The 18378-nt window shown below is 43.7% G+C and overlaps 2 protein-coding genes across 2 annotated transcripts; one reads left to right on the top strand and one right to left on the bottom strand.

Moving 5' to 3' along the window:
* Positions 1-994: 994 nt before the first annotated feature.
* On the top strand, positions 995-2006 carry exosc6 (exosome component 6). Its single transcript, XM_035419820.1, has one exon. It carries the CDS (start codon positions 1070-1072, stop codon positions 1892-1894), a length of 825 nt encoding a protein of 274 aa, XP_035275711.1. The 5' UTR covers positions 995-1069; the 3' UTR covers positions 1895-2006.
* Positions 2007-2312: 306 nt separating this feature from the next.
* Positions 2313-16422, bottom strand: tgm2l (transglutaminase 2, like). Its single transcript, XM_035419812.1, has 13 exons — positions 16176-16422; positions 14222-14398; positions 12683-12916; positions 11859-11977; positions 10505-10633; positions 9659-9836; positions 8439-8577; positions 7694-7797; positions 7012-7254; positions 6302-6571; positions 5469-5629; positions 4609-4745; positions 2313-2805 (listed from the first exon to the last, which is right to left on the bottom strand). The coding sequence occupies exons 1-13, from the start codon at positions 16189-16191 to the stop codon at positions 2658-2660; spliced, it is 2055 nt and encodes a 684-aa protein (XP_035275703.1). The 5' UTR covers positions 16192-16422; the 3' UTR covers positions 2313-2657.
* Positions 16423-18378: the final 1956 nt, after the last annotated feature.

Raw genomic sequence — 18378 nt, 5'->3', positions numbered from 1 at the left:
TATAGTTCTACACAGTCCAGAGTATACACATGCCAATTCACAGAGTGGGATGTCTTCTACATTTTGTTGTATAGTACTGTTACAAGGGGAGGTTGACTGGTTACAGTAATGATGCACAACTAAAGTTCTGATTTTTGTTCCAATCAGTTATCTTAAATTCACTTTTCTGATAGCTCTATAAACTACACCGGTTCACTCCTGTACTTGAGTACAGTAAAATATTTAAAATACACTTGCAGTATGTTGTGCGTATGCAAATGTCAGATAAAATATGATTGAGCTAATTAAATAATGTGGAGGAGTAGTTCCTGGAACAGATTAATGCAAAGAATGTTGTACAACCAGTCTTTGTGATTACAATGAGACCAAGATATTGTTTTACCATTCACGATTGTCAAACTGTAGATCTCAAAAGTAGAGAGAAAATGGGCACTTTATCCCAAATTTATTAATGATGATGTGTTTCTCAAAGGTTTGCCAATGGTAACTGTTCCAAGGTTACATTATGGGTGTTAAATATCAGAAAGATCCAAGAGGTCAATGTTTAAAAGGCTAAATTTTGCCCCAGAATTACCGATATACAGTGTTGAGTAGTATTAGATTAAATGTAATCTGGATTGTGCAATAATAATACAAAAATGAAGTAACTAAACATGTTTCTCTCTCTCTCACGCGCACACACACACACACACACACACACATCACCTACACAGAAGGACAAACGGGAAGTTGGTGTGTGTACAAGTAATCTGCTAGACTCTAGTCAAATATTTTCAACAGAATCCGAACAAAAACAAACCGGTTTAGGTCTCTAACCACTGTTTTGAAAAAGTATCAACTGAGGGTAGAACCAACACTGGATGGCGGTAATGCACCCTTTTCCCCGATATTCTTATAAACTCAAAAACATAGAGCCTTTCGGGAGTTGAAGTCCCAATTGTACAAAACGTTTTACATAGCTGCTTTCTGTGGACTTCACCTCCCACCAGCCCAATACTGCGCCGACGTAACGTATCGCACTCCATCTTTGTATGTCGCTTGTTGCATGCTTTACTTGCTTTAGTTTATCATGCCGGTCGATACAAAAAGAGTGCGGGGTCCGGAAGAATCACAGTCCCCTTTGCTTTTTATCCCTGAAAGCGCTAAGAAAGTATTCTCGAAGGAAAGTCGAGGGGATGGCCGACAGCGAGGGCAGACAGACGTGCGGCCGGTATTCGCACGATGCGGTCTGGTCAGCCAAGCCAAGGGTTCTGCGTACATAGAAGCGGGGAACACGAAACTAATCTGTTCAGTGTACGGCCCTCGGGAAACCGAGAGAAAGGACGAGACGGATATGAATTCAGGACGGCTGTTATGTGACTTTAGATTAGCGCCGTTCTCCTGCCAGAAGAGGGGCGCGTGGATCCAGGGCAGTGAGGAGAAGGACCTGTCCCATGCCTTGCTGGAGGGCCTGCGGCCAGGGGTGTGCCTGCACAAGTATCCGCGCTCGCAGATAGAAGTCAACGTGATGATCCTGGAAAACGACGGCTCAGTTCTTGCCCACGCGGTTACCTGTGCTTCCATGGCGCTCGCTGACGCCGGTATCGAGATGTACGACCTGGTACTAGGTTGCTCGCTCCGACAGGACGGAGACACCTATCTTATCGACCCTACTTTTCCAGAGGAGAGCGGCAGCTGGGTCACCAGCAACGGGGAAAACCAGGGCAGCGTTACGGTGGCGCTGTTGCCCACTCTGAACCAGGTGTCAGGCTTGCAGTCAGACGGGGAGATGAGAGAGGACACGCTGGTTGAAGCCGTGCGCGTCTGCATCGAGGGATGCCACAAGCTGTATCCAGTTGTCCAGCAAGCCTTGATCAAGTCCGTGCGTAGAAAGGCACCACCACCTGAGAACTGACAGGCTTGTTTTGGACTCGCTTGCTTGCGCGTTTTTATATAAATTCAATGCTTCACATTTGATGTTTAATATGCTTTTGTTAATAAATAATACATGGACGTTGTACTTTTAATTGCCATTTGTATGTAGTCGCGAGGAACTGAATGCAGCTTTTTAAATGCAGACTCTATTTACAAAAACAGTATGCACAATGCAGCATGTCAACAGATTTAGCGTTAACAAGATGATCAAAGAATGTTACATGGGATGATGAAACACTGTCTGGAAATAACCGTTACATTTTCACCATTTCACTTAACAGCACTGAATGTGCAATAGGAATTTAATACTTACTGTAGTTTTAAAGAAGGTGAAGGAAATCATCTAAAGTGCAAGTTAGTCATATGGGCGTAAGCATTCTCAGGCTCAAAAACTCCAGTACATCATGCAGTACATTTTTATTAATATAATAAAAGAATTAGGAAAAAACAGTGGTTCGAATTCACAGAATATTACAGTGACAAATCTTTGACTAATTCAATGCAAAATCTGGGATCTAGCTAGGCTTGGACACATCTGGATCTTTTACACCACATTTATAAGAACTGGATAATCTCCATGGCAGCAACTGAGTGCATTTCTCAAGTCCGGTTGTGATATACAGTACACAACGGAAAGTTTTATAGATATACAAATATACAGTTTGTATTGAACACAAATATACAGTTTGTATTGAACACATTTTCTCAGTCTGGGCTCCTTGTGGCTTCAGGTCTTTCTCCTTTCACTTTTTGCGGACAATCACAGTGGCTATGCCCTTGACGTCCCTCAGCCGGTCTGCATCAAAGTCCACCAGAAGCTTCCGGAGGCCTGGACGAGTGGGCCTGAAGGAGATCTTGACCATGACCTCCTGACCTGGTGAAATGTCCCCTCTGTGAAGGAACAAGTAGTTATGAGAAGTCCAATGCTGCATGCGCACACCAAAATGGGTGGAGTCTTGTGTGTCATCAGCGACTCCGCACAGATAAAGTTCTCTTGCATGGTTAAATTGTACAAGATAAATAAATCGCTGACTAACTTGATTTAGGTGGCCTATTGCCCAGGTTTTCTAAATCTCCCTTTCAAACACAAACGCTCAGAAATGGGGAGGGGAGTTCTGCGACGGCAGGGGTATATAACAAGGGCCAAACTTCATTATCTAATTAATTATTAAACATATGTACATCAGCTGATTTTAAAAAAAATCTAATTATAGCTGCAGTCTGCATAAGTGAACACATTTTACTGTCGCCCAATCATTTTCTGTAGACTGGAATACAGGAGCGAAGCGCCACTGGTGCATACTATGTTAGGAATATTAAATCAGAATCAGAATTATTGGGTGGAACAAAATGCACTATACACATTGGCTCTCCAGAACTGCAGATCTGTAGTTTTGATCTATGGTGCCTACAATTAGAAAGAAAAGAAGATAGTTAAATTTGGGAGGAGTTACACGTTACCAGATAGTTTCAGCCATTAAAGACAGGGTGAGAAAGTGTAAAGAAGTCATTTTAATGCATGCTGTGTAAGGTGAGTAACTGGTAGTGTTAAAAGACTGGAAGCATTTATGGGTATGCTTTCCCTTCTACAGAAGCAGTTATTTCAAACCAGCACCTTTATTGAAGGGGTACATAAAGATCAGTGTTAGGGTTGGCGACATACTGCTAGTATAAAATTAGAGGGCTGTCCTTAGCACTAACCACATTCTTATGAGTTCATCCACATCACTGTTCATAATATGGCAGAGTTTTTTTATTCAGTAATGGAACTGAACATTCAGTTCTGGTACATTCCGTACAAAGAGGGCCCTTTTGGACAAGTGCACTAACTGAGATCTTATTGAACACTGGGCCCAAGTACAAACCTATTCAATAATTGAAAATAACACTTAAAAGAGCATGAAATTCTTCCCAGTCCCCTTCTTCATGAAATATCATTTCTATTCCAAGAAGACAGCGGGGATATATTTTCACATCACATTTTTGGATCGGAGGTCTTTGTATGGTAAGGGTTGGCGGACGGTGCTGGAGAGGGGAGAGGGTTGAAATGAAAGGACAGAAGCAGAGCCATGTTTGGATTGGATGGCTCTCTGTGGTAGAGCTTGGTGGCGTGGAGGGGGGAGGTAAACAGGAAAAGAGCGCGGCCTGTACTACACCTGTACAGACAGCATTCTCTGTACTACACCTGTACAGACTGCATTCTCTGTACTACACCTGTACAGCCTGAATTCTCTGTACTACACCTGTACAGTATTATCTGTATTATATTATTACTTTCTTTATGGGCATTTAGCAGATGCTCTTATCCAGAGCAATACAAGAGCAAAGATCAGGGATTGAAGTACAGTAATTCCCTCTCAGGGGAAAGTACAGTTCCAGAGAGACAGCAGGCAAGCATAGTCAGTCAGTGCAGCCTGTCAGACAGCCTTACTGAGGAATTTTCAAATGCAGCGAATGACAGATACATCAGGATACGACAAACAAGCAGGCCCTCATTCACAAACACGAACACACACGCAACAAGTACACATGCAGCCAGACACAGCCTCTCCAAAACACAATGCTGTTAATGATCATTTCTGCACCCTAAAATTGGTCTAAGACCAGTGCATTCAAATAATCCTCATTCAAAAAAAACAATGTGAGTGCCACAACATCAGTGCAGAGTCTGTTTTCGCAATCCAAGATACATACGGCGCTGGGATTTCCTTTGCTCTGGTGAGTCCGGCCCCTTCCACAGTGAACACGCCCCCTCGGAGGGAGACAGGCAGCGGATTGGTGAATGCAATATGGGCGGTCACCTTGCGAGACACAACCGCCTCTCCCAGGACCTGAAACAGAAGCACAGAAGCAAAAAAGAAAAAAACGTTTAACGTCAGCAAACTCATTGTAAATGAATATGGTGAGTAGCAATACTTCAAGAACAAAGTTCACACAGTATAATGAATTTCAACATGTCAGAAACCTTTTTTACAACCTCAGGTTCAGAAACCAGACCGTAAGAGAGCATGCTATACAACAGTTGGTATTGTTTATTTTGGTCCAACTGTTCCATTCAATTCACTTTTGCAACACCTTGGTTACTACTTGGCAAAGCAGTGCTTAAACTTGATATTATGTAACATTCTTCTCCACTTTTATAACACATTTTTTGAAAAGAATCGCATTAGTTACTGGGATGGCGGGTATGCCGTCCACTATGCCTTGATGGGCCACACCACATATATATGCAGCACTCAGTTTGGCACCTTAACTAAAAAGCACAGGCCCAAATTAATTGAATGAATGTAGGAAAACCAGTAGCACTGCTTTGGTATTTAGTTTTAGCTTCTGTGAAACATGGTGAAGAAAGTTTTGTTGTAAATTGTAACATCATTTTGAAATTGAAATTGGTACACAGAGATTTTTTGATATTGTGTTTATAGACATCCAAGTAACTAGACTTTTTATGTTGAAAGCATTTTTGCTGAGATGTCATGATGTGCCACTCAAGGAGGCACACCATATTTTGCATACATCACTTCCTGTTGTCTGTACAAGCAGGTGTTCCCTACCTTCACCACAAGCTGGGGCATGCTCAGAGGAATGTTGACCTCTTGCAGGATGATGTCATGGTGGTTGTTTGCCAGCAGCAGGGCAGTAACCCTGATCACGTGATGCTCAGACACACACGAGCCGTAGTGGTCATACCGCAGCCTTAGCACCTCCTTGAGGACTGGATGGGGAATAACAGGGGATAAGGGAAGAAGTAACAGAAAATCGCAGATGGAGTCAGCAGCGCATTTTGGGATATTATTAGTAAAATAAATGAACCTTATTGAAGTGACACTTATGTCAGTTTTCTACCTGAAAACCACGATTGTGTAGAGCTCATAGTAGTAGACATACTACATACTCAAAGACATATTACATAACACAATTAGCAATTAGCAATCACCCACAGTTGAAATTGTCCATGCCTATGCTTCTGTCTCATGATGAAAGCATGATGAAATCCTGTGGTAGAGTTACAGGACTGCTGTCCTGTATGGTCATGTCATGCGTTTGTGCTATTTCCTACCATGTTGTTATGTTGCGTTGTGTATTGTTGTGTTGCACAATTCAGTGCAATGCTGTGCTCCAACATGCTTTGCTCTGTTCTTTTAGTCTATGCTCTGGTGCACCATTCTGTGCTGCACGTTAATCAACGATACTGTGCCACGCTGTACTTTAATGTGCTACACAATGCCATGCTGATGAAATGTGCTTTCACAATTACGCAGTGAAAATTTTCACTTATGGAATAAGCTAATGGATGTTGGAAGGAAATGCTGCCCTAAACATCTTTAACAGCAGTATTATTTAACCGCCATGCCACGCTCACTTCAGAGCTCAGTGTGCCGCTCACCCTTCTGCGCTGGCACCGTGAGGCTGGCGCTCTTCTTCTGGCACTCGCCCAGGTGGAGGCTGTTGTAGGTGACGGCGTTGGAGCTGATGGTGAGCCGGGCGGGCGTGTCCACCTCGCCCGTGTTCCGCACCTCCACGATCACGTCGAAGTCCGTGCCGTGGACCGCCTGGGCGTGCCTGATGGACAGCTCCAGCTGCTGCTGCTCCGCCCCGTCCAGCTGCGCCACCCTCCGCCCCGCCTTCTCGTACACCTCCCGCTCTTTCGTCGAACCTGGAGGGGTGGGGGTTACGTGTAAATTACGGAAGGTTCCATATGGACTATGGATCCAGATTATGTTCTACCCCCCAGCTTGGTCACAGGCCTGGGTCATGTAGGTGAGATCATGTTTGCATCTGCAATCAGATCTTCACTTACATTGAGATGAATTCCCTTTAAACACCCTTTATTGCTTATACAGGCTGGTCAAATGCATAAAAGACTGTTTTTATTGTATGTCTACACTACAGACATTCACAGAGCTAGTGTTCTATGTGTGTGCGTGTGTTTTTATGGGTACATGTGTTTGCGTGTGTGTTTGCATGCATGCATGAGTGTATAGGGTTTGTGCGTGTTTGTGCACATGTGTGTATGTGTACGTGTGTTTGTGTGTACACGTTCTGCATATGTGTGTGTGTTTGTGCATATGTGTGTGTGTGTGTGGGTTGCTGTACCCTCTGGGTATTTGTAGAGATCGGTGATGTCCTCTCTCCAGTCTCCATAGATGCTCTTGGTGCTGATGCTGCGGCCGATGGTCCTCTGGTTGACAGAGACTTGGGAGCGCTGACCGTCTGGGTGCACAATCCAAGTGGCCAGGTCCGCGTTCACCTCTGAGAACACGAACGTGGCGTCGTACTTCACCCCCACCTCCCCCTCCTTTATCGCCCGCACCGGGCAGGGCCCGCAGCAGTACACCTCTGAAATTGGGGAAGGGGGAACGGGACAGGATTGAAAGATAGAAGGAGAGAAAGGGGAAGGGGGAGATAAAGATAAATTGATGGACAAAGTAAAACACTGCCCAGTAGTCATAGCTCCACTGGTCTCAGCACTGGACAATCTATCGCTTGAGTGCCTGGGAAAGGAAGCTACGGTCTGTGAGATAGGATTCCCGTAATCCGATTGGTTCACGCATTACATTTACAATACATTGCAATACATTATATTTATTTAGCAGATGCTCCTATCCAGAGCAATGAAGAGCCATATCTACTCAAGATTTTCATAAACCAGAAGATAACTGACCATTCTTTTATCAACTATTTGCAGGTTAGGCAGCATTTCACATCAAGGTGTCAACCTGGTCTGTGTCATACTACTGTAACATTATGAGTCTGGCCAGCAGGGCTTGTGTCTCACCATCACTTCTCTCCTGAGGCGTGGGGTCCAGTACCTGCCACCCATCATAACCCTTGGGCAAGTCCTCGCGATCCATCCATGACTCCACCCAGGAGTGGTAGTTCCTGCACACACCGCCAGTTACAATAAGCAGGAAGTCAGTAGGTGATTTAGCCAGTTAGGTTATAATGTACAAGCAGATGCAGATAACAGGAAGTCAGATAAAAGTCATTATATCAATGTCTCTCGCACATACACACACACACACACACACAACACAAAAAGAAAACAGGAGGTTGACATGTTGCTATGGAGACAAAACTCTTTTGCAGAACAGGTTATCTAGCTATAGCAACTATCACAGAAGACATGGGTCAAATGTACAATATATTTCTGCATGATGGAAAAGAGCAAAACTAGGAGATGTAACAGGAAATTGGCAAAGGCAGCAAGGAGGAAGTAGGAGTTTAGCCAATCACTTTCTTACAGGTGAGGAGAAAGGACTATTGTAAAAGTGCATCATGTGACCTTGGCCAGTGCTTAAACTATGGTGACGTCCATGCACCGGGGAACAATGTGGCATGTGCAAGCACCTCCCTGCGGTGACTGCAGTAATTACATTAAATACTTAAAGCATATATCTTTAAACAAATTCCTCTTAGTGAAGTTTGAGAACCCAGAAAGTCAGAGAGGCAGGCAACAGGAAGTGGAAAAGAGCGAGGACAGGAAATGTGCCCGAGACTGAAGAAAGGCACAGTGATCTCACCATATCATGTCCTTCCTGCCCATGGACACACTCTCCAGTTGCTCATTGTACCAGTAGTCGATGGCGAGGTTTCCGTCCGTGTCGTGGGCTGAGGAGTAGTTGGTGACACAGCGGGTGGGGATGCCCAGACAGCGGAGGACTGTAGGAAGGGCAGAAAGGTGTTTTACTCACCATAGAGTGTCAATGGTCAGTCTCTGAGTAAATTTCTCCAGATACTCAATAACAGATTCACCAGCAAGTAACAGGTATCCGATTCGTATTCATATTCCTGTGATCCCGTGTGTTTCCCTCTCATCTGTATAAACTGTGCACAGTTTGTCTTTCTTTGTCTTTCTGGTCCAATTAGAACATGTCTGCTTTGATGTGCCTTGCCACCTCCTTTCATTTATACAGACTACACACCACAAACCACAACCCTTTGGTAGTGTGCTCCCTCTACCTACTCTTCCTCACATTCAAATGCATTCACTCACATGCCCCCACCTATCTGAAGGCCCTGCTATATCCCCAAACCTCCACCCGCAGTCTCAGGTCCAAGGCCATCCACCAACTCCAGATTCCTAGGACCAGACTCCGCACCATGGGTGATCGCTCCTTCAGTGCTGTTGCCCCTCGCCTCTGGAACTCACTGCCAAACCACCTTCAGCTCCCTCAAACACTCTCCTCATTTAAAACTGGTCTCAAAACCCACCTGTACCGCATTTCCTTCAAATAACTTCCTCCTTGACTTCTTTACTTGTTGTTTTAACCTTTAACCTTGTACTATTTTGTCTGTGTTCCTGGTACTGGTCGTTTTATTTTATTTTATTTTATTTTTCTTTCTTTTAAAAAGTGTACTACTGTTTTTTTGTGTATTGACCTCACAACATGTACGGCACTTTGAGATACTGCTTGAAAAGTGCTTTATAAATAAAATGTATTATTATTATTATTATTATTATTACTATTATTATTATTATTATTATTGTTACCCATGCCCGCACAGACCATGGTACTTTACATGGTTTTGAACTCCTCATTTTACATTTCCCAAACCACACCCCACTGGACAGGTCCTCCCCTTTTCTCTCACATCTACCACTCATGGTGCAGTTAATTTGGGTATTTTAGCCCCTCCTCCCACCACCGGTGCTAACCACACCCCTTTGGGCATGTCCTCCCACTCATCCTGCCCTTGTAGAGTGTGGTTTGTTGGATGTTGAGTATGTGATGTTCCTCACCTGTGCACGCCACCCCGGAGAACACCCAGCACTGGCCGTAGCGTACCCTCTGGGCCCCGTCCTCGCTCCAGCGTCGCAGGATGGGCACACTGCCCGTCCACCGCGTGGGCGCCACCCCGTCCGAATACTCCCCGTCCCAACGACCCGAGACCACACCCCGATCATCATTAGCATTCACCTGCGTCAAGGTGCACAGATAGCACGGTGCGTCAGTCATATGGCTAAGGCTAGTTCAGATCAAGTCATCAGCAGACAAGATGGTTTTTATAACATTTATAGAACAGTTTTTGTTCAGTGAGGGCTGCCATTTTGTCTGACATTCATATCAAAACCTTGAGGGAAATGATTGGTATTAAACTTTGAGTCCAGAGTTACAGACTGAATGAAGCAGTTCTACACAGTGAAGAGGCTCTCACTTACTCAATGATGAGTTTGAGATTTTACCACTAGAGGGCAAAAACGCCAGTATAGTCAATGACACCAATGTGAACAAACCGTTTCATATGAACTACATACATATATTACTTATAGTTATATATAGGTTACTAAAAATATTTAGGACAAAGGTATGCTACATACTAAATAATCTACATCGAATATTTTCAGGAGAACTTTTTTTGAGGGATTTTTGAAGTGCTTAGAACAGTTGCTTCATACGGTTGGTTTTTTTAGAGCCACATTGCAGACTATATTCCAGCTTTAGCTTGTTATGCTCAGGCCAGTGCAGGCAGTGCAGGGGCTCATGGTGACTGTGATTACACAGTTCCGCGTAAGTTGAGTTTTGTGTTTGTGTGACTGTAACTCTCCGCTTCCCCCTGGCCAGCCAATGGCGTCTGGCAGACTCACCATTGCTGTCACGGTCCTGCTCACGTAAACCGGATCGCCGCGATTGGCCATGTCCATCTCCGGGTTCTTCAGCGCTGCAGGGGAGTTGTCCAGGATCTCAAAACAGATATCCACCACGCCCTTTTCAAACTACCAGGGAACAGAAACAAGAGGGAAATTTACTCAGCTTACATCACCATATCATATAATACAGTATACCAAATATATAATTAGCATAGGATATATACTTTCATATCCTATGCTAATTATACTATATTATTATATTAAACCGTACACAATTTCCCATCCCAAATATGATTCACTTTATATATTCTCTACCAGACACTATACTTCATATATTGAACATACCATATTTTATATTTTCTATACCAAATACATTATACTTCATATAATCATGCACCAAATATGTAATATGTCATATATACAATGAAAAATGCACTATATTTGTAAATATCCTGTGCCAAAGGTGGTACACTTTATATTCCCTGTACCAAATATACACATTATATATATATATATTTTTTTTGAATGTTTTATAAATCCTACACAAAAGGTATTACACTTTATCATATACCTAATATATTACACTTTATATTTCCTATGCCAAAAACTATCAGTCATCTCATAATCCAGTGTGTGTACAATATCCAATGCAAAAGCATTTCATATGTTTTCCAATCAAAGGCACAAGAGTGTATGCACCCATGCCAACGGCATCACGCTTGTATCCCATACCCTGCGGGTAGTGCTTTTCACTCCTCTCTCCTCCCCCTTTCTCCTTCTCCTCCCCCTCTCCTGAGGTCAGTCTGGAACCAGGCCTCTCCAGAACTGCCAGTCTCCCAGGGTGGGGAACCAGCACTTGTTTGTGTACTCGCTAATCTCGCACCTCCCGAATAGAAATGCCTTACATCCACCAGGAGGATATTGGCCAGGCCTGGCCTACTGCAGCCCGAGCACTGAGTAGCCCTCCATCACCGAGCTGTCACAATTCACCCGACCTGTCACAGAGCTGCCAGAACTCTCACAGACTGCCGATTCCCAGGGTTCTGCACCCTTTCCCCTTCTCTCCTCCATGTTCTGCCCTGTTGTCCGATCCCTACCTGTAAACTGTCTAAATTTCACTATTCTCTGCATTAGAATTTGAGAGAAAATAAATCCACTGGCAAAAACGAGCTCCTCTTGTTGCAATGCCCTTATAGCCAAAATGTCACCCACCACACAAAGGTTTGGTTTATGTGATTACTCGGGTCTGTTAATGTAGAGTGCCTGTATGAACCCGCCCTGCCTGTGTGTTGAACTTTCCGCAGCTGCTGTCTGTGACAGGGCAGGGCATGTGCAGAACCGGGTGCGCTACCTGCCCAAAGTTCCAGGGTAGTGTGCGGATATGGTCCCAGGAGCCTTGATACAGAACCCCGTTTTCATTGAGAATGTACTCCTGAAGCTGCTCCTCATCAGGGAGGTGCACTAGATCACCTGCGTGGGGGAGGATGGGGGCAGGTACACAACCGGACAGCAAAAGAAGGGAAGAATTAAAGGGAGATGGGGAGAGAGAGATGGAGATGCTCCACAGGGTATTAAGGTGCTGATAAACATGACCTGTCTCTCGACACATAGCAGGGAAATTATTTTGAGAGCACTGTTGTCCCCTTGAGCGTCTTTTTCATCTGCAGTGATTGGGTCACTGTACTCAAGGGCAGATCATTCTCAGAGGGTCACCAGGGCATATAAAGAAACAAAATGGGGTGATGGGGAGGATGTAAGGCAATACCCAGCATTCCCTGTGATATGAGGGACTGTGGGTGACAGATCAATATGCTGTAAATTATGCCATGTGAGATGTATTATGTTACTACATCTCATGTCAGAAATAGTGTCTTTCTGTTTGTGTACTACAGTGCACATAGGTGCCCGTGTGTTTGTTGTGTGTGAGCATGTGTATGTATGTTTTTTCACATGTATGACTGTATATGTGTCTGTGTCTGTTCATATGTGAGTATGTGTGTGTGTGTGTCTGTGTGTTTGTTCGTGTGTGAGTATGTGTGTCCGTGTGTTTGTTCATGTGTGTGAGTATGTGTGTGTATGTGTGTCCGTGTGTTTGTTCATGTGTGTGAGTATGTGTGTGTGTATGTGTGTCAGTGTGTTTCTTTGTGTGTGTATGTGTGTTTGTGTAACTCTCACCTTTACACCAGGGGTTAAAGAGCAGGTAGAAGTGCCCAACAGGGGTCTTCTGCTGGAGTTGCCCATCTGGGGACAGCAGCACCACCGTCATGCTGTACAGCCCCACAGGCGCGTCCGCTGGGCTGTGCACCGTCAGGAGCAGCTCACTCTGTGCCCTCTGCTGGCTGAACCACCACTGGCCCCGCCCCCAAACACGCGAGTCTGACACCTTCACCACGACCTCACTCTGCTTACCTGCACAGGCAGAGAGAGAGAGTGGGGGGGGGGGGGGGGGGGGGGAGAGGGCGGGAGAGAGAGAAAGAGAGTTGTTTGTTGTTTGTATTTCACTGTTGTTTGTATTCCTATTCCTGTTTGTGTGAGTACGCTTTGGCAATAAGTACAAATGTATTTCATGCCAATAAAGCATTTTTGAAATTTTAATTTTAATTTGAGAAAGAGAGAGAGAGAGAGAGAGAGCACACAAAAGTGACAATGAAAAAATTTGTTTTTCTGCCTAACACATTCCCAAATCTATTGTTGCTGAAAATGAAAATAAGTGAATGAATTGCAAATAAAACAGACAAGCACTTTAATGAGCTATCTGAGCAGAAGTCAAAAACAAAAAAAATCACACTTTTTTTCCTCATAGCAAAGGAGGCCTGTCAGTTACTGCCTGTGACTGTGTGTAGCAGGTGAAAGTGTGCAAAGAATGCTGTTCAGGTTGAATATAGCAGTAGTACCACAAAGTGCATATTTTGCCTTGAGCGGAATACGTTTAAGAATGTGATAGCTATCAGCTTTTTCCATCGTAAAATACTTATTGTCATTTGTCACCTGTCAACGAATGCAAAGACTCCTGCAGTTCAAGTTTTTTTTAGTAGTTTAGAAAGTGTGTAAGTGCTGTGACTTCACATGTGAGAGAACTGAACAGTTAACACAACCAGGAAAACTTGTAGTGTCTTAATCATTATAAAACAGTTTGTGATGTATAAAGTGTGTACAGTATAATGATGAGTCACATACCATGCAATATAAAAATTTGCATGTAATTGCTTGCTAGCCAGGGCCAGGAATTCCCCATACAGGTTCATAGTGTGAATCCATTCATACGCAGCTAACCGGTCGTCTCTCACCTATCATTGCAGTGTTCTTTTCAAATAAACATGAGCCTTTTTTTAAAAGTTGCATTCATTGTAAAAAACATTTTTTTTAAAGCTTTCTGTTGTTTTTAGCTGTTGGTAAAAAAAAAACTATTCTTGGTGTGACAATATAGCATCTAGAATATACCATCTAAAATGGGTAATATTTCAAATGCTGAAATATATATTGCATGAACGTATTTTAAATTTAACCAGGGTTACATTTATGTTTCATACTCTGTACCACATGCAAAGCAACCTTCTCCTCAACCATTTTGATTGCAGATTACAGACACATTTATTTGGGAGGTACTTTCTGTTTTGTAAGAGGACCCATTGTGTATTTTTTTCCCCCATCCCTGGTGGTGATACCAGTTGACCAATGAGAGCCCGGCGGGCGGAGCCAGGCGAGCGGGCTCACCGAGGTGCAGGACGAGGGCGAGCCGGTGTCTGGGAGGCTGGGGCGGGGCCCCGGTGCACTGCAGCACCAGGGAGAAGGGCTGTCCCCTGCGGACCAGCAGGCGCTCCGCATCCATCTCCTCGGTGCGGTGGGCTCGGTTGTTCACCCTGCACTGCAGGTCCACCCCGCTGAACACGTCTGGCGTAGGGAGGAAAGCGGCGGGACTCAAATGTCATCATTTGTTTGGGAGCACTTTTAGTGTGCAAGTGTTCCTCTTTCACATTTACCTTTCTCTGCAAGAAGACTAAATGTGTTTGTTTATTGTATTTAACAGACAGCTGAGGTGCCAGAACACACCTGGTTCAGTCTACAGTTAGAAAACCCTAAGCACCTTCATACCAAAAGTTATTTATTTAAAAATATTATTATTATTATCATTATTATTATTATTATTATTATTATTATTATTATTAACCCCTTTTCTCACAATTTTTAGAACGCCAAATCAGTACTGGATTATCCACTAACAGTATGGGAGAGTGCAAACAAGAACAAATCTCTTCCAGTGCCAAACCCATAGGTGAACATTCCTTTGAAAGAATTGCCCCTGTGGACGTGCCAAAATATTAATAAAAGCATTTAAAATTTTTTATTTGAGACAAACCACAGGAATAACAAGCAGTGTGAGGTCACTTCCTGCCAATCAGCGCCAAGAGTACTGAAGGCCGGTAGTGGTTACTGAGATGAAGTAAAAATGACAGTGCAGAGCTCACAGTACCTTGAAGCTAAATATGGCCCTTCACCTGTTTTCTGTGAATAACACGCTAGCGCCTAATTAGAATAACACGCTAATTAGCAATAGCATCCTTTTAATGTACACTGATTGCTTGTTATGTTGTTTTACACATTCCACTACATGGAGCAACATTAATTGTACAAGTGAGATTTGGTCACATATGTAGATTTCATAAGAAAATGAATACTGGGTACAAGTGAAACTGTTTCATGTTAAATATAGAAAAATAGACACAGGACTACATTATACCCAATCAAGTCAAAAGCAATTTGCAAGTGGATGATAATGAAACAAAGTAAAATCAACTCTGCCAAGAAGACCGTGAGAGTGCCAGTATGTGTTAATGTTAACTTGGGGTTAATGTTGTACTTAGAAAGCCATACTAGCCTTTCCCTTTGGCAAACAATCCTTTTTAAAACCAACAGAAATAATGTAAAACCAAAATAATGTCACCATTCTATGGCGAACCTGAGTCTGAAAATATTATTTCAACTGGGAACAGTTGTCTACAAAAGAATAACACAAAAAAGTGATTGTGACACTGTTTGTTTTGTCAGATGGGGGGGTTCTTCGCAATCAGCTTCTGCATATTTTACACATATCTCTGGCATCCCTCAGCAGGGTTCAAAGCCAAAACTTTCACCCTCTCTCCACTATGTCTCCAGATGTCAGCATTTTGCTGATTTCAGCATTTATTTGCCTGACTTGAGAGCATGTATGTAACTGTGTCTTCAGCTCCACTTGACTCTATATAGTCTGGACCAGTAACAGACAATGAAGCACAGCTGCAACCACTCTAGCCCCAAAATCTAGCCATACGACACCATCATTAACATCCTCACTACACACAGCAGTGGAGTCTTAGTGCCTACAAAAATTTGTACAGGAGAAATATATACCATTAAATTTAAACCTATTTAATGTATAAACACAAGCACATAAGATCTACACCTCTTAAATGATGAAGATGCAAAACAGTACTTGCCATCCTCATAATGAGAGTCAATGTGCAATCGAGTGCAAGTCAAGCACGTTTCTGGAAAATTCCATATCTCAATTAATGGGAATAATACTGACGTACAACATTGACAGCAGCCAACTGCAATACAGAGGTAACACAGGCTGAGGACTGCAAGTGTGAAGCTTCACAAACCAAGAAGGGCGACATCCGTCACTCACCGCTGCGATCTGTCATCCTGTGGCTCCTGTGTGGGTCCGTGTGTGTTAGCTGATTTCTCTCTCTCCTTTTTCAGCTGCGTCCTCTCCTTCTCTCTCTCTTTCCTACTGAATCCATTTGAACCTTCCGTTTATATTGCTGAAGAACCCCCCGCCCTCCGCCCTGCACTCCACCCTACCCCGCCCGCCAGCCCACTCTATCCCGTCCGCCAGCCCCTTCCCCATCATATGTGCACACAAACGCACACACACACACACACACACACACGCGCGCACACTCGCCCTCCGCAAACTCTTGTCAGCACAGATTTTGGCAGCTTCAGAGCACTGGCTTGGCTCTGACCAGCCCCCGCGCCGCGATTGGTTACATCAACATATTAAATAACTGACAGGAAGTGAGGTCAAGTGTTTGCTATAGGCCGTGTGAGAAGCGTACGGGAACCTCTCTGAGCCTAGGTCAGACACTGGGCTCTTTGTCCGTCGGGGGAGTGTGTGTGTTCTGGGGGGTAGGAGGAGGTGTCCATCTGTATTCCGGTAATACAGTGTCATCATGCTTTCCTGTCTTGGAATCACCAAAACTTAACATGGATTTTATTATGTTTAATGGGGGGAGTCCTCAAAAGACCATGCAATACATTTGTTTTAGTTTATGGAACGGTGAGCGTGAGTGAAACCAGAAGAACAATTACATTGGGCTGGCAGGTTTAACTTTCAGGCAACTTGCCATCCTTGACAGATTGGCTCTCCCGGTGTTTTCTCTGGCACTGTGATGGAGCAGATTCTATTGGACCTTGGCTCAGAAAAGCCCAAGCGTGTCCAAGGCCTTCAGTGACCATCAGGCAGATGTGGGGGGGGGGGGGGGGGGTGGACAAAACACCTCTGCAGCCCAAAAAATGTAGGATTACTGAAAATTTATTTGCATTTCATTCAGTGCATGGCAGGTTCCCTTTTGGCATTCATTTAAATTCAAACATAATATCTTTTTTTTTCTAACATAAGATTGTCTGGCAAACTTTCCTGTTCCCAAACTAGTAAAGGGATAAAGATTCATGCTTAGTTCAAATGTTATGAAACAAACATGTATTGATTCCACAGGTTTTAAAATGACAAACAAGGCAGACGTGGTCCTTAAAATAGGCAAAGGCAGTGCAATAAAGCTTTCTGTGAATGTTTAAAGTGTCTTATCAATGCATCGCATACAGCAAACACGCAAGTGGGTATGCAAATATCCCAAGTGCAGTGAAAAAACCGCACCGTCTGAAACCGCAGACAAAGTTGAGGTGAGGTCTGAGGCCAAACGTGCGTGGTAGGGACGCCCGACCTTGTACTCTTGGCATACAGTGTGGATCACAGTTGACTCGTAGTAACAAAGCTAAAAGTACTGGCAAAAAAACCTGAAAAAAGTTCCGGGAGGTGAATGACTCAAATGCAGAGAATTTAATTAAAAACGACTTCATTAAAAGCTCTCAATTATATAAAATAATTAATAAAACCTGAACTAACAACTTCAATGAATCACCCTGGCGATCACAATTTTTGTAATTCTAACTCCTCTCCTCTTTCCTTCATTCCGGCAACAGAATGATTGTTAAACTATTTAAAATAACAACACACAGCATAAAAATGCCAACAGTGTGGTACACAGCTCCAAGCTCCATGCAAAAGATTGCACTCCTCCTCCCTTCTGTCTCCAATTTTCTGAGCTGCGGACAAAGGAATGGAGAGACCTTTTGTATGGACTTTGGGAAAGCTGTCGCTAAAAGTTGGCATGTAATAAAAATAATTGTCCCTATTGCAGTGAAAAAAACAAAGACTGGAACCTTCCATTCTTTCAACAGCTGAAACTACAGAACTACAGTATTCAGAACTGCTAAGACTTGGGACGGAACACTCCCTTTTTCCAAAGCTAACCCACAACCACTTTTCAAACCGGCACACCAAAGAATCAGTAAAACAGGCAACAAAATGGGGGGCAGTTCCTCACCAGTGGCATTGCCTGGCACCGTGAGGCTCTGGCCTGTGACATCCCTATCCTGGAAGAAGTGACGTGAAGTACTACTGTGATTGGTGCAACTGCTCTCCATTTCCTTTCCAATTATGATAATACACTAAGGATGTGAAGGTTGTGTTATTATTCCTGTTCTTTGTCAAGAATGCCATTGCTACAGGTGAAGATGAGGAGGACTAATATCAGTGGCATGACATT

This window comes from Anguilla anguilla, chromosome 5, assembly GCF_013347855.1.
Source record: "Anguilla anguilla isolate fAngAng1 chromosome 5, fAngAng1.pri, whole genome shotgun sequence".
Lineage (NCBI taxonomy): Eukaryota > Metazoa > Chordata > Actinopteri > Anguilliformes > Anguillidae > Anguilla > Anguilla anguilla.
This window is presented reverse-complemented; position numbering and strand designations above follow the sequence as displayed.

Excerpts from the sequence above, each read along its gene's own strand:
- exosc6 (XM_035419820.1), top strand. The coding sequence starts at position 1,070 with ATGCCGGTCGATACAAAAAGAGTGCGGGGTCCGGAAGAATCACAGTCC.
- tgm2l (XM_035419812.1), bottom strand. Across the intron at positions 12,917-14,221 it reads CGCCCTCGTCCTGCACCTCG|GTAAGCAGAGTGAGGTCGTG; the intron begins GTGAGCCCGCTC and ends CTGCCTGTGCAG. Across the intron at positions 6,572-7,011 it reads TCTCTACAAATACCCAGAGG|GTTCGACGAAAGAGCGGGAG; the intron begins GTACAGCAACCC and ends CCACCCCTCCAG.